The sequence below is a fragment of the Otolemur garnettii genome, unplaced genomic scaffold, assembly GCF_000181295.1.
Source record: "Otolemur garnettii isolate 467f Iridium unplaced genomic scaffold, OtoGar3 scaffold00075, whole genome shotgun sequence".
NCBI classification, from domain to species: Eukaryota; Metazoa; Chordata; class Mammalia; order Primates; family Galagidae; genus Otolemur; species Otolemur garnettii.
The window spans coordinates 379010-394465 of record NW_003852470.1 but is presented as its reverse complement, the minus strand read 5'-3'; the positions used below and the strand labels follow the sequence as shown (position 1 = coordinate 394465).

The window sequence follows — 15456 nt, the reverse complement described above, 5'->3', positions numbered from 1 at the left end:
GGTGTAAAGGTGGGTAAGACTCGCTGAGCCCAGCCTCAGGGACACAGCATGTGCATACACAAGCACACACATACATGGGCATGCAAAGGCATATACATGTGCATGTGTGCACACAAACATGAAGGCGTGCAAGGTACACATGTACACACATGCATATACATGGACATGTGTACGTGCATAAATATACATGCACATGTGTGTCTGTGTGCACACATACACCTGGTACACAGGCACACACATGCATATACATGCACACGTGTTTGTGTGCACACATATACCCAGTGCTCAGGCATATGCATACATATACACACAGTGTCTGTGTGCACACACACACTCTCTATCTCTTGGGCTGGCACTCTGTGCCCTAAGTCTGGTGCTCAGGTGCTGGGCCTGCTGTTTATAACTCATTGCTCTCACCTTCCCGACATGGGCCTAAGATCTGAGTGGAAGAACCTTCGGTGGGGAAATGAATGGTCTTTCCATCAATAGGTGGGGATAGCCCCCAGATTCAGCAGCTTTGTCCATAAGAAACTGTTGAAATGACAAGGACAGGTATCCTTGTGCCAACAGCTGTGGAGCGGCAGGTTTTGCTCTCTGGCTCCACTGAGTCCTAGGCTTTGACGCAGGCTGGTCCCTGCCCTACCCCCAGGCCTGGACCCCTGACCTGGAGGGGACATCCAAGCTCAGGCTCCTCTGTACCTGGCCTGTCCTACAGAGCTTCCCCTGGAGACTGCCCCGGGGCAATGGGCTGGCACTGCCACAGCACAAGGAGCGCCCATACACCATCGCTGCTGCCCTGCCCAAGCCTTGCTTCCTCGAGGACTTCTATGGTCCCTGTGCCAAAGCCAGCGAGAAGGGGCCCTACTTCCTGACAGAGTACAGCACACATCAGCTCTTCAGTCAACTGACGCTGCTGCAGCAGGTAAGGGAGAGAGAAGATCCCATGCCCTGTCCTCTGCAGGTGTCCCAGGGTCACAGGCACCACTGGGCCCTCAGCCCATGCTTCTTGGAGGAAGAGATGCGTGGTCAGGGAATGGACCAGCTGCCAAGTGCACAGGTCTGAGGAAGCTGCTGCCTGAATAGGGGGCCCAGAGTGCCTGAACTCCACCAAAGGGTCCACTCACGGGGCCTGGCCCCTCTCTCCACCCTGGCCCTCTTGCAAGTGCTACAGGACATCCCAGGGCCACATGGGCACATGGCCTCTTCCCCTCAGCTAGGCAGCCCCTGTGCTACTCCTCCCTCTGCTCCCACCCAAACAGCCCAGGAAGCCCCCCAAGTCCCCACCATCCTGGCAAGTCACACAGCCAATCCTACCAGGGCTGAGGATGCTGTGAGCCCCTGGGGGGCTGGACACAGAGGAAGCCCTGCTAGCCAGGCCTGTGGCTTATTGGGTGGGCACTGAGCTGAGATTGCAGAGAGGGCCCCAGAAACCACTGCCCTCCCTGGGACCCTTCCTCAGCCACAAGGCCTTAGGGACAGTGGCCTGAACCTCTGTTTCTGTGCCTTGCGCAGGAATTGTTTCAAAAGTGCCATCCTGTCCACTTCCTGAACTCACGAGCCCTGGGCGTCATGGACAAAAGCACAGCCTTCTCCAAGTGAGTGTCCCTGTGCTGTCACTAGGCCCCTGGTTTGGAGGGGTGGAGGGAGGGTCTCATGGACACTCCTGGCCAAAGGGAAATGCCTGGGTCTCACTCAACCTATGAGAACAGCCCCTCAGCCAAACCCCCGGCCATTGACACAGAGAGCCCCCGCAGGCCTGAAGCAGAGAGGGCCCCCTACATATGTACTGGGGTGACCCACACAAGTTCCATTCCAGGTCCAGCTCTTCTGAGTCCCTGTCGGCCAAAACCTGCAGCTTATTTCTGCCCAATTACATCCAGGACAAGTACCTGTTACAGCTTTTAAGAAACGCTGACGACATCACCACCTGGGTGGCTGCCGAAATCGTGACCAGCCACACCTCCAAGGTGGGCTCCTGGCTCTGCTATCAGAGCACGGCGTGGGGTTCACCAGCTGCAGGGCCAGCAGCACCTCTGCCGCACCGTGGTCACTACCTCCTCCTCACAAAGGAGGCCCCACTTCATGCCTCAAAGACACACCCAGCCACGGCAAAGTCTCCCATTAATGAGGGCCTTCCCCCATACCTTCCATTTCGCCAAAGCACACTAGTCATGTGCCCAGCACGGCACTGTCCGCCTCTGTCCAGGGCACTGGTCAGCTGTGAGCCACTGGGGCTGCTGGGGACACAGGATGAGCTGCACCCCTGACAGAGCCCTGTCTGTGCTCACAGATAGTCCCCTCACAAGCCTCCACACACCGACACACAATCCCCCTTAAACAATCACACACACAATCCACACACACATAATCCCCCTCATACAGAATCCCTATACACACACAGTCACACATACACTCTCACACAGTCCCTTTGCACACACAGAATACACATAAACCCACAGTTCCCTTCATTTCATACACACACAGCTAAGTCAGAACATGCTCCATCCAGGGACTGGTCACTCAGCTGAGCTCCTCTCCAGGGCTGGGTGTGTGACTCCACCCGTCCCCCCTACTGTGCATTGTGGGTCCTCATCCAGTTTGTGGAGGAAATGAGATGCAGCTCAGTGGTCTTGTCCCTTGACCAACTCAGGGCAAGGAAACAGGGAGCCTGGGTCACCCTTTACCCTAATCCTCAACATCCTGAGTATCATGAGGGATTTTAAACACTGTCCTCAATCAGGGGCTAAGGGGCTGGGCTTCTTAAGGATCAGTACAGAAGTGCTAACCTCACGTCCTGGGAGCACCCTAACCCTGAGCTGCTCCAGAAGGCAAAGGATGGGGCCTTCCATCCTGAGAGGGGCCCCTAGTCTGCAGCATCCTGCCCAGAGGCTGAAGACAACACCGTCCTGGTGGGCATCACCCATTCCCAATCTCAGGTCAGCATCAGAGACAAGCCATGCAGACTCATACCCAGAGCCAGCAGCTCCTAGGAGGGAGTGAAGGACTCTGGTGTCACCAAGATGAAACTCTCTCCACAGCTCCCACGTCCCTGTAAATGAAAGGTGGACATAGAGTCAGTCAGATAATGCAACCTTCACCACAGAGTGGCCAGCACAGATTTCATGTCGCTCACTGTGGTGTTAGAACCATCCAGAGACTGAGTTGGACAGTTGTAAATTTATAATCCCAGATAATTATTAAAATACAAAATTTGAGCCAGAGTGTAACTCTGGCCAATAAAAGCTCTCCATGATAACAGTTCATCCCATTCAGGTAAAATCGGGGAACAATGTGGAAATGAGGCCAAGAAAAAGTGCCTTACTGTAAAGAAAAATTCGCCGTCTTTTATTGGATGAATAATGGTGGTTTTGATGCATTAAATATGTTTAAGAGCATGCAGCACAGCAGCCAAGAAGCAGGAGCACCTTGATATCCATGGACAGGTGAACAGGTGGAGAAAATGGGTCCATGCACACCATGACATGTCAGTCAGCCTGGAAAAGGAAGGAGATTCTAGCACAGGCTGTGAGAACGGTATGCTCAGTGAATGAACCAGTCACAAGCCACAAATGCTGCATGACTCCATGTGTACAAGGTCCCCGAGGACTCAAACTCACAGGGACAGAAAGTGGAAGGGTGTGGGGGTAGGGAGCCCAAGGGGAGTTAGTGTTTGATGAGGACACAGTTTCAGTTTTGCAAAGTGAAAAAGTTCTAGCCATTGGCTGTACAACAATGTGAATGCAGTTAGCACCGCTAAGCTGCGCGTTTTAATACCAGTACAAGGGTAAAGTCTATATTACATATTTTTTACAACTACAAATTTAATTAATTAAAAAGGTGATGGAACAGTTTTATCTGAAAACTAATGCTTTGCATCTATTTGAATCTATGAAGAAAAAAACTAAGATGTCTACTCAAAAAGTGTGAGCAGGTAAATGTTTTTCAAGATCCTTGAAGGGGACTTGGCGCCTGTGGCTCAAGTGGCTAAGGCGCCAGCCACGTACACCCAAGGTGGCAGGTTTGAATCCGGCCCGGGCCGCCAAACAACAATGACAGCTGCAACCAAAAAATAGCAGGGCGTTGTGGCGGGCGCCTGTGGTCCCAGCTACTTGGGAGGCTGAGGCAGGAGACTCGCTTCCGCCCAGGAGTGGGAGGTTGCTGTGAGCTGAGATGCCATGGCACTCTACCCAGGGGGACAGCTTGAGACTCCTGTCTCAAAAAAAGAAAAGATCCTTTAGGGGGTGCTCAAGACAGAGGCCACAGCCATGAACAATCTCAGGGTCTCATCTGTGTCTGCAGACAGGACTCAAGCACTGTGGAGGTGTGTCCTTGGAACCTGCAATCTATTTACACCAAGACAGCCCCGGCTGTGGTGACATTCCTTAAGCTGCTCTGGAATGTCATCTGAGTACTCCAGAATCTGCAGAACCACTATGAAAGGAACGACAATCACACTCAGCATGGCATATGTTGCCCACAGGTGTTCTTGTCAAATTCAGCACATTTGTCACTTCCAGCCAAGAAGCCCCAAAGGAAGTGTCCACTCTTTTTTTTTTTTTTTTTTTTTTTTTGAGACAGAGCCTCAAGCTGTCTCCCTGGGTAGAGTGCCATGGCATTACAGCTCACAGCAACCTCCAACTCCTGGGCTCAAGCGAGTCTCCTGCCTCCGCCTCCCAAGTAGCTGGGACCACAGGCGCCCGCCACAACGCCTGGCTATTTTTTGGTTGCAGCCGTCATTGTTGTTTGGCGGGTCCGGGCTGGGGATTCGAACCCGCCACCTTAGGTGTACGTGGCTGGCGCCTTAGCCGGTTGAGCTATAGGCGCCGAGCCGGAAGTGTCCACTCTTAAGGGACTACATCCTGATGGCACCAACCTCCTGCAGCAGACTCAGCAGGTGCACGATGAGAAGTGCCCACTGGTTCCACACCTGCCTAGGGATGTGTCCTCTCTGTCTCCCTGGGGAAAGCGTCCCCCTTGGGCCACTCCTAGGGCAGCTTGGAACCTGGGGAGGTTTGTCCTGGTGCAACTTTGCTTTTGAAAAGTGAGGCTGGACTTCTTTTCACATCTTTCCACTACCAGGCATTGCCTTTTTGCTTTGTTTTGTTTCCAGTAATGCCCACTCCAATGCCAGCCCCATGACACAGCACACGCTGTTCTGTGCCTTGAAGCTCAGCTATTTTAACAGTTCTTAAGGGTGCATTTGTTCTCCTTAAACTAGAAGACAATGAGTGTGCCATTTTCTCGTTTCAGTTGCAAGTGAACTTGCTGTCCAAATTTTTGCTGATTGCAAAATCTTGCTACGAGCAGAGGAACTTTGCGACAGCCATGCAGATCCTGGGTGGGCTGGAGCACCTGGCTGTGAGGCAGTCTCCTGTGCGTCTCCTTGGGCTGTGTGGGTATGGGTGTAAGTACCACAGGGCCACAGGCATCTCAACTGTGCTTTCGTTTCAGGCCTGGAGAATTCTTCCCGCAAAGATGGCAGAGATTCTGGAGGAGCTAAAAGCTGTGGAGGTACTAGTGCCCAGCGCCCACCTGGGGCCTCTCGTTACCGACCCACCTGCGTTGCAGCATCCCAGACCTGCAGCACCAGCTTAGCCCTGCTGTGGGAACCCTCCAGCCAGTTCCTGGTGTGGCCTCTGCCACCAACCTGGGCAAAAGTGCCTCCCACTGGGTCTCCAGGCTTCCCTGGTCCAAGCTCCCTGCACAGGCTATGGGTGCCCAAAGATGGGGCTGAGGCTCTTAACTGAGGCCTAAGCCTACCTGACCCAGAGGCCTCCCCTAGGAGATAACAATGAGATGCCATTTCTCTTGAAACCATTTGATCGTGAACTTGTCAAAATGAGGCAGTGGGAGCCACAGAGCAGGCATGGCCTGGCTCATCCTGGAGCTCAGAGCCTAGCCTCAGCTCTCCATGGGTGAGAGGAACATGTGCATGTCCTCACCAGACACAGATGTACTGCTGGCCAGCCCAGGTCTGGTCCAGGCAGCCCTGCAGAATAAGGAGAGGGTTTCACCATGTCCGCAGCACTAGGTGTCTTCTTGTGCCAGCAAGTATGAGGCCAAGAATTGCCAATCTGCAGTCCAGGAATGCAGGCCACACTCTGGACTGGGTGCTACATCAGAGTCTGCACAGCCCCCATGCATGGAGCCTATAGGCGTCAACTGGCCCCGGACAGGCTGAGGTGCCCCTGGCTGAGCCTCTTGGCCTGACCACCCCCGTCTCTCCCCTGACCACACCCCTGATCGGTCCACCAGGTCTTCCTGAAGAGTGACAGCCTATGTCTAATGGAAGGGAGGCGCTTCCGGGCCCAGCCCACTCTGCCCTCAGCTCGCCTCCTGGCCATGCATGTCCAGCAGCTGGAGACAGGGGGCTTTACTATGACCAATGGTGCCCACAGGTGGGGCAAGCTCAGGTGAGGAAAGCCCAGCATGACCCAGACCCAGGGGAAGAGGGCTAAAGTGAGGAGGCCCAAATGACCACAGGCTCAAGGGGAGGGAACACAGGTGAGGGGGCCCAACATGACCACAGACCCGGGGGAAGGTCAGATGAGGGAACAACATGACCACAGACCCAGGGGAAGGTCAGATGAGGGAACAGCATGACCACAGGCCTGGGGGAAGGGGGCTCAGATGAGGGGACCCAGCATGACCCAGACCCAAGAGGAGGGGGCTCAAGTGAGGGACCCAGCATGACTATAGGCCCAAAGGGAGAGGGCTAAGGTGAGGTGACCACAGGTGCAAGGGGAGGAGGCTCAGGTGACCACAAACCCAGGGGGAAGGTCAGGTGAGGGGGCCCAGCATGACCCAGAGCCATGGGGAGGGTCAGGTGAGGGGCCCAGCATGACCACAGGCCTGGGGAAAGGGGGCTTGGGTAAAGGGACCCAGCATGACCCAGAGCCAGGGCGAGGGGGCTCAGGTAAGGGGACCTGGCATGACCCATGACTTGCCAGGGGCCTCAGTCCCCCCCACCCCAGGAACACTGCCATCTCTGCTTCTGCAGACAGTGCATTTCCTGCAGTTCCCATGTATTTGGTCTTAAAACACTCCCAGGTGTCAGTGAACAGAAGCCACTCAGGTGGCAACCCGCCCCCTAGGGTACACACTTGCCCTTTCCCTGACCCCTCTATCCCCTCCCTAGAGATATACATGCAGGACCCGTGGTTAGGCCTCAGCCTGTCCCCTGGTCCCACTATTCACCTGCCCAGAACACCTGGGCCCAACACCCTGCACACAGCCCAGGAGTGTCCAATCACGGCCACCTCCCCACACAGGGACTGGCACCTCCTAGCCCATAGAGCATCACAGCTCTCGCTTCTGCCACAGCACACAAGTGCTCCCCCCATAACCTCCCACCCTGTGTCTCCCCAGCCTGCACACCAGCAGTCAGGTGGAGGCTGGTCAGGCCATAGCCAGCCACTCACTTTTCCAAGGGCAGATGGCCTCAGCTGGTGAGTGGGACCCAGAGGACACAGTCCCAACCTGCCTGACACAGGACCACTTCTTACATAGTCACCAATCTAAAAAACAAACAATATACCATTGATACACGCTTATTGTGAGACCAGGAAACCCCTATCAGCAGAAAGGATGTTGAAAACTTAAGTTAATGCCAGAACTGGAAAGTGCATGACTAAGACTCAGTGTTTGCCCTTGACGCTGCATGAGAGCATGTTCACACTTGCCCTTTAGTTGACAAAGATGACATCGAACTGGGTATACTGTTTCTTCATCCAACAACAGGGTGGAGCATCTGGGGGCTGCAGCTCCCTGGGCAGAATTAAGGGTGCCTTCTTTCAAAGCCCCAGTCTTTCTATCCTGGGTGTTCTTTGATGGCGTTCTCCAGGGAACAGTCCAGGTGCACAGCAGTGCTGGCACCTGGGGTACAACTGCCCAGCCAAGGCAGTGTCAAGCCCAGAACACCACGGGACGTGCCATATACACTTCTGTCTGCCCAGCCTTCTCAGCTGTGAGCCCCAGGCCTGACACTAGGTGTTCCTCTCAGGACCCTCAGCCAGTGTCAGACACAGCAGTTTTTCAATAAACACTCATGTATTGAGAAGTAAATGGATAGATGGCTGAACAGACAGACAGCAAAAAGGCCTGAGTACTAAAATGAGGTTTGGCCTTGTAAATAAATACTGAAAACACATCCTTGGTTTTTCTAATTTCAAAGAGTTTGGTTCAAACTAAGAACAGGCCAGGAACTCACCACAGAAAGCTGCCCCTTCCAAGGGAAACTAATATCTCTTTTCCCTCCTCCTCCTCGAAAGAAACATAGCCAAAGTGGTGAGCCAGGTCCACGCATTCCAGGAGAACCCCTACGCGTTCAGCCCAGACCCCAAGCTCCAGTCGTACCTCAAGCAGAGGATCGCTCGCTTCAGTGGGGCCGACATCTCCACCTTGGCGGCAGACAGCAGGACCAACTCCCACCAGGTCTCCAGTGAGAAACACTCGCGCAAGATCCAGGACAAGCTGCGTAGGATGAAAGCCACATTCCAGTAGCCAAGCAGAGTCGGGTGTGGAATTCTGAACACCAACTAGCCAGGACAGCTGCAGGCAGAGGAAGCACACACCAGGACCACAGAGCCCCACTGGGGCTGCACGCCTGGGTGAGGCTGATCCCACCACTGTGGGGTCCAAAGGTGGGGGCTCCACGAGGGCAGCGCAATCTCTTCCCAGAAGATGGAGGCAGGGTGGGCCAGAATCTTAGGGGCTTGGGTGTTTCTGCTAGAATTAAAAAATTAACTTTATAAATAAAAATAGAGTAGACTTCCCAAGAGTTTTGAAATACCTTTCATATGACCCTCTTTAAAAACCCTTACTGGTTCACCCCTGGGGAGATTCCATCTGTACCTGCCCACATTCTGGTCCCCCTAAAGTGGTCTCAGACTCGCAGCTAAGCACGGCTCCAGGGTTCCCAAACCTGCCTGAGCCCCTGCCCCACAGTGTGCAGATGCCTGGGGCTCACCTGGGAAGGGGAGCAGCATCCCAGCCCAACCTCCTGCAGGGGTGAGCACCTGGGGCTGGACTCCCCCATGCAACTCAGCGCTCCCCAGCATGGAACTGCCCTGTGAGCCAGCCAAGGCCGCAGGGCAACAGGCGCCAAAGAAGAGATGTCACAGTCTGGTGTGGGAGCGGCCGCCGCCCACCTGCCTCCAGCACCCGCACCTACACCCTGACCCCCATGCCCACTGTGTCCATGCACCTGCTGCTCCCAGCATCTCAGCACTCAAGCTCCCAAGACCACTGTGCCCATGCACTGGGCGCTGTCACTCGTGCTTCACCAGAGGACAGCCAGCCTCGGACTCAGTGGCACCAAGCCCCTCCTTGAGGCTCAGCCCCCTAACAGCTGGGCTGAGCTCTAGCTCAGGAGGGAGTCCCCCTGCCCAGGAGGCCGTGAACAGGGCAGGGTGGTCCCCGGGGCCACTGTGACGATGGACTCCTGGCAGGGTCACTGAGCCGGGGGGCATCCCACACTCTGGCTATCATAGCACGAACTGCAAAACCCAGAAATTTTGAGTTTTAGAACTGGTGATTCTTTAGACCATCCAGCTAGTGGTGTTTCTAGGAAAACTGTTACTTGCGACAATAATTTTCAACGTCCAGTCTAGTTTCCCCACATAAGTCCATTGGAGACACCAGCCCTGCTTAAATGGAATGCAGGAGGGCTCAGCATCTAGTCGTGCAAAGCGCACATTCTTAGGGTTTTACGTGAGGACTGTGCTCTGCAGATCAAGTCCCACATTTCAGGTTTTGTATTTAACATAGTAGTATCTGGCCACAGTAGAATTTCCATCGTAATGAATTGTTTTCCTGGGGAAGTGATCAGGCTTTGGCTTCAGCATAACCATTTGCATGTCTCCCCCAACATCACATGGCGCCATTTATAAATAAAGTCATTTCTACCAAACTGCTTTCATGAGGCTCACTCTGTGGGTCTCCAAAGCAACATCTGCTTTGGGGGTCTAAGTGGTTCCCTTGTAGCCAAAGGAAGACACCTTTACAAGAGCTCATGCACTCACAACTGCACAGAGAGAGGCCCAGGTGTGCAGGACCCTAGTTTAAGACCCCAGGAGGAGAGACACCCCCAGGCTTCCAGACCATGTGAATGGCCCACTCACCCTGTGGCCCCAGTAGCTTGCTCTGCTGAAGGGTGTGAGCAGCCTAAGACCTGAGGCATCAGAAACACTCAGCACCTCCAGCCAGAGCCTGTTCTACTGTAAATGCTGCCCATCCCAGCCAGTGCCCACCTGGCAGCCCAAACACCACCAGCAGCTTGTGGGCAACACAGAGCTGAGTCCACTGCTACCCACAAAGGGGCTCCTCAGAGCTCTGGCCATGACCCAAGAGGGAGGCACAGTAGGTGCCCTTATGAAGCCAGGGGCTTCGTAAGCAGTGCAAAAGGACCCCTATGTCATAGTTTAGGGTTGGTGGGTGCAGCAAAGTGACAGGCAGAAGACCAGGACTTAAAGAGTTTTAGAGAGTGAAGTGTAGGTGCTTTTTATGGAGTGACCAGTCTTTGGGTCTTTGGGAAAGTGCCCGGGATGGACAATGCAGTTATCTGCCAGGGCAGGAGGGCCAGGAGAGGAAGGCCAGGCTAACAGAGAGACATTGCAGTAACAGGCGAGCAGTAGCTGCTTCCAGTGGGTGTTTTGATATCCAGGTGGAGTGTGGTGGGTGCTTTGGGCCTTACTCACACTAATTAAATCATTGAAAACCATCTTTTTTTCTGGCTTCCTTGTTGATACGTAAGGACGCTGCCTGCCATGTATACAGGGTCTCCCTTCACTCTGCTCTGCTGACCCCAGGTTTTGTTTTGTTTTTTGTTTTTTTTTTTTTGGAGAAATGACCCCAGAGCCCCTGAGAGCTTCACTGCCCAGCCCAGACCAGCCACAGCACTTGCCACTTAAGGAAACCCTGAAGGTCTCTGGAAACAGTGTTAGAGGGGACACCCTCACCTGCCCCAGTCATAAGAAACACAGATGAGCAGACTCTGGCCTTGTCCAAGCTGCTAACCATAGACTGCTCACATAATAATCTGGCATGGCCTTCTCCACTGCTGTAGAGAGGTTTGCTACACCACAGGACACTACTAAAATGCTACTCCTACAGCATTAGAACATGAATACTCCAGTCTGAGACCCAGTTTTCTGTCTTTAAAAGCAAGATGAAGCCTTAGCAGCGCCTATGGCCCAGTGAGTAGAGCACTAGCCCCATATACTAAGGGTGAAGGGTTCAAACCCACCTCCAGCCAAACTACAACAACAAAAAAGCTGGGTGGCGCCTATGGCTCAAAAGAGTAGGGCGCCAGCCCCATATGCCAGAGGTGGCGGGTTCAAACCCAGCTCCAGCCAAAAACTGCAAGAAAAAAAAAAAAAAAAAGCCGTGCGTTGTGGCAAGCACCCATAGTCCCAGCTACTCAGGAGGCTGAGGCAAGAGAATCACCTAAGCCCAAGAGCTGGAGGTTGCTGTGAACTATGACACCACAGCTCTCTACTGAGGGCAACAAAGTGAGACTCTATCTCAAAAAAAAAAGAAAAACCAATAAATAAATAAATAAAAATAAAAATAAAAGATGACACAAGCTAGCTTACTAGCGGGGGAGGGGAGGGCTGTGTTGCTCCTGTTGTTACCCATATCCTGAGCATGCCACCAAGTCTATGTGACTTCTCCCTGGACTGCCATGCCTTGGGCCACTACCACCCCCACCCCCTCACCCTCATCTTAGCTCCCACACCATGCACTCACGAGAAGCACACTGGTGGCTCCAGTACTGGCTGGTCATGCTCTCACACAGCCATTTTCCAAGAGTTTTTCGGAGAAGTGAGTCCCCTATCCACAGGCAGAAGCCGTGGCCTCTGGGGGTCTGTACTTTAAAACTACTGCTGTAGCCCCAACAGAGCAAACATCCCTTTGTGGCACAGCCTTCCCAGCCCTGGCACCCATTGATCAGCTCTCCATCCCGAAGTTTTGCCTTTTCTAGGATGTCCTTCAGACGGGGCCACTCAGCACATAGCCTTGGGGTCTGGCTTCTTTCACTCAGGTAATGCAGGTGGGATTCAATCCTGTTGCACAGACAGAGCTCCCGTGTGCTCTGCAGCGAGGATGTTGCCAAGGGTTTGCTCGGCCCCTGGTGAGCAGGCTTCTTGGCTACATCTGAGGCTTGGCAATTATGAATAAAGGCTGCACAGACTCTGTGTACAGTGTTCGCATAGACGTAAGTTTTCAACTCTTTTGGGTAAATACAAGGATTACAAATGCTGGGTCGTATGGTAAGAGTGTGCAAGAAACCACCAGACTCTCTTCTAGAATAGCTGTGCCATTTTTCATTCTGACTAGCAGTAAGTTCCTGTTCTTGTCAGTATGCTGGGTTTTAGACATTCTGCTAGGTGTGTGGTGATTCTCATTTGAGTCTTATTTTGAATTTCTCTAATAACAAGTGATGGTAAGCATCTATTAACATCCCTATTTGCCCTCTGTCCATCTTCTTTGGCAAAGATCAGGTATTTTCTCCACTTTTTATGGAGTTGTTGTATATGATACAGGGTGAGAAATACTAACTCTGTCAAAAACCCATGGAGGCCAGGTGAGGTGGCTCACACCTCTAATCCCAGCTCTTTGGGAGGCTGAGGCAGGAGGAGCCCTTGAGCTCAGGAATTCGAGACCAGTCTGAGCATCAGTGAAATCCTGTCTCTACAAAAAAGAATAATCAGCCAGGCATAGTGGTGCATTGTCTGTAGTCCCACCTACTGGGGAGGATGAGACGGGAGGATCGCTTGAGCCCAGAAATTTAAGGTTGTTGTGAGCTATGATGAAGCCATAGCACTCTCGCCTGGATGACAGAGAAATACCTCTCTAAAAAAACAGAAACTCCTCCTTGAGTTTCAGTTTTAAAAATCCTGGAAATGTACTCCTGGTCCTGCTTGAGTTGGATGTCCACTCCTGGAGCAATCAGTTAGCAATGACCAGAGGCAGGTGACTCAGGACAGGCTTTGCCTGGGTCTCATCTCCAATTTCTGGATACATTTCTAGAATTGGGGGCCTTCATGAGCTGAGTAGACACCATAAAAGTTGTAGCACACTTTTATGTAATAAATTCCTAACTGAAAAAAAAAAAACAAAAACCTAGTACTACCTCCCCCCTCCAAAAAATGACCTTTACTGTAAGCAGGATGTTGCGGACCCCAGGATGGACCGATTTCAATGGAATGACAAGTTACTACCTGCAGCTACAAATGGTTGAAACCTCCTCACTGACAGGAAAGTAAGCAAATTAAAGACAGGACACTTCAGACAACACTGCACTCTGGGGGGCAAATTTGTTTCTCAAAGAAATTCAAGTCAGCAACTTTCCACTCACACAGGGTTTAACAATAAAGGAGTTGTAGGTCAGGCCGCCAGGACGCCCCCAACCATCCAAGAAAGAAGTTGCACATGGCTCGGTGCCTATAGCTCAGCGGCTAGGGTGCCAGCCACGTACACCGGAGCTGGCAGGTTCGAACCCAGCCCGGGCCTGCCTAACAACGGCAACAACTACAACCAAAACCAAACAGGCGTTGTGGTGGGCTCCTGTAGTTCCAGCTTAAGCAAGAGAATTGCTCCCTCCTTAAGCAAGAGAATTGCTTAAGCCCAGGAGTTTGAGGTTGCTGTGAGCTGTGATGCCACAGCACTCTACCACAGGCGACATAATGAGACTCCATCTCAAAAAAAAAAAAATTTGCACAAAAACAAGTGGGGAGAACAAACAAGAAGTACCGTGTTGGGGCAGAGACCTCGTGTGAATGCATGCTCACTCCAATTAAGAAAGATGGTTGGACACAGAAACAAACAGAGATGTGTGCCTATGTGGCCCGCTTCCCAGCTCTGTCCACTGAACAGGCTTAGAACGAAGTTTTTCACCCAGGGTGCCACTAGCATCATGGCCATCATTCCAGGGCAGGCCGCCCTGTGCACCACCTCTATTCCTACCCACCAGATGCCAGCAGCACCTCCCAAGCCCCAATCATGACAAGAAGAAATGTCTCTAGACGGCTCGGTGCCTGTGGCTCAAGTGGCTAAGGCGCCAGCCACATACACCTAAGGTGGCGGGTTCGAATCCAGCCCGGACTCGCCAAACAACAATAAACCAACGGCTTCAACCAAAAAATAGCCAGGCGTTGTGGCGGGCGCCTGTGGTCCCAGCTACTTGGGGGGCGGAGGCAGGAGACTTGTTTGAGCCCAGGAGTTGGAAGTTGCTGTGAGCTGTGAAGCCACGGCACTCTACCCAGGGGGATAGCTTGAGGCTTTGTCTCAAAAAAAAAAAAAAAAGAAATGTCTCTAGACATTGCTGAATGTCTCCTGTCGGCAGAATTCCCCCTAGAACCACTGGGTTAGAAGGAGTGACACCCAAGAAAAATGAGTACACCTCTGCCCAGATCTTGGTGACAGATTCCATCTCCAGTAAATGAGACCAGAAATTCAGAGATTTCTTGAGAAACGCCTGAACAGCTAATTCTAAGGCTAGGGTTGGCAAAGTCCCAAACAGGCCAGGAACATTTGGCAGGGCCAAAAAGCCAAGGAGTGCTGGAGGGTCAATAGGACACAGGAAAAGAGGAAAGAGCTGGAAAAGGCCCTGTTGGTCAGAGCTGGAGGCTCCCGCCTATCATTCCAGCACTCTGGAAGGCCAAGGTAGGAGGATCCCTTGAGTTCAGGACTTCAAGAACATCCTGAGCCAGAGTTAGACCCCCATCTCTACTAAAACTAGAAAAATTAGCCAGGCATGGAGGTGGACACCTGTAGTTCCAGATACAGGGGAGACTAAGGCAGGAGGACCACTTGAGTCCAGGAGACTGAGGTTGGTGTGAACTAGGCTAAGACCATGGCACTCCAACATGGGTGAAAGACAGAGTGAGACTCTGTCTCAAAAAAATAAAAAATAACAAAGACCCCGATGGTCAAAGCTGGAACAATCTGGGCAAAAAAATAAGTAACAACATCACTGAGTTATAAACTAAAAGATAAAATACGTATCCACGAGACTGAGCTCAGTGATCATGCCTGTGACCAGCACTCTGGGAGGCTAAGGCAGGTGGATTGCCTGAGTTCAGAAGTTTGAGACCAACCTAAGTAAGAGCAAAACCCTGTCTCTAAAAAATAAAAAATACAGCCAGTCACACCTGTAATCCCAGCACTTGGGAGGCTGAGTCAGGTGGATTGCCTGAGCTCACATATTCAAGACCAGCCAGAACAAGGGCAAGACCTCATATCTAAAAAATAGGTAGATGTTGTGGGCACCTGCAGTCCCAGCTACTTGAGAGGCTGAGGGAAGAAAATCACATAAGCCCAAAAGTTGGAGGTTGCTGTGAGCTATGATGCCATAGCACTCTACTGAAAGAGACAAAGTGAGACTCTGTCTCAAAAAAAAAAAAAAAACCCCACAGGTTCACACCCATAGCACAGCGACTACAGCACAAGCCA

The 15456-nt window shown here is 52.4% G+C and overlaps 1 protein-coding gene across 1 annotated transcript in view; it reads left to right on the top strand.

Moving 5' to 3' along the window:
- KNDC1 (kinase non-catalytic C-lobe domain containing 1) overlaps window positions 1-8527 on the top strand; it is a 64054-nt gene extending 55527 nt beyond the window's left edge. The window contains exons 24-30 of the mRNA XM_003794047.2: window positions 716-922; window positions 1513-1595; window positions 1817-1967; window positions 5251-5373; window positions 5452-5511; window positions 6256-6413; window positions 8271-8527. Coding sequence (XP_003794095.1) covers window positions 716-922; window positions 1513-1595; window positions 1817-1967; window positions 5251-5373; window positions 5452-5511; window positions 6256-6413; window positions 8271-8502 — 1014 coding nt within the window. The 3' untranslated portion in view covers window positions 8503-8527. The remainder of the gene's footprint in view (window positions 1-715; window positions 923-1512; window positions 1596-1816; window positions 1968-5250; window positions 5374-5451; window positions 5512-6255; window positions 6414-8270) is intronic.
- The last annotated feature ends 6929 nt before the right edge of the window (window positions 8528-15456 follow it).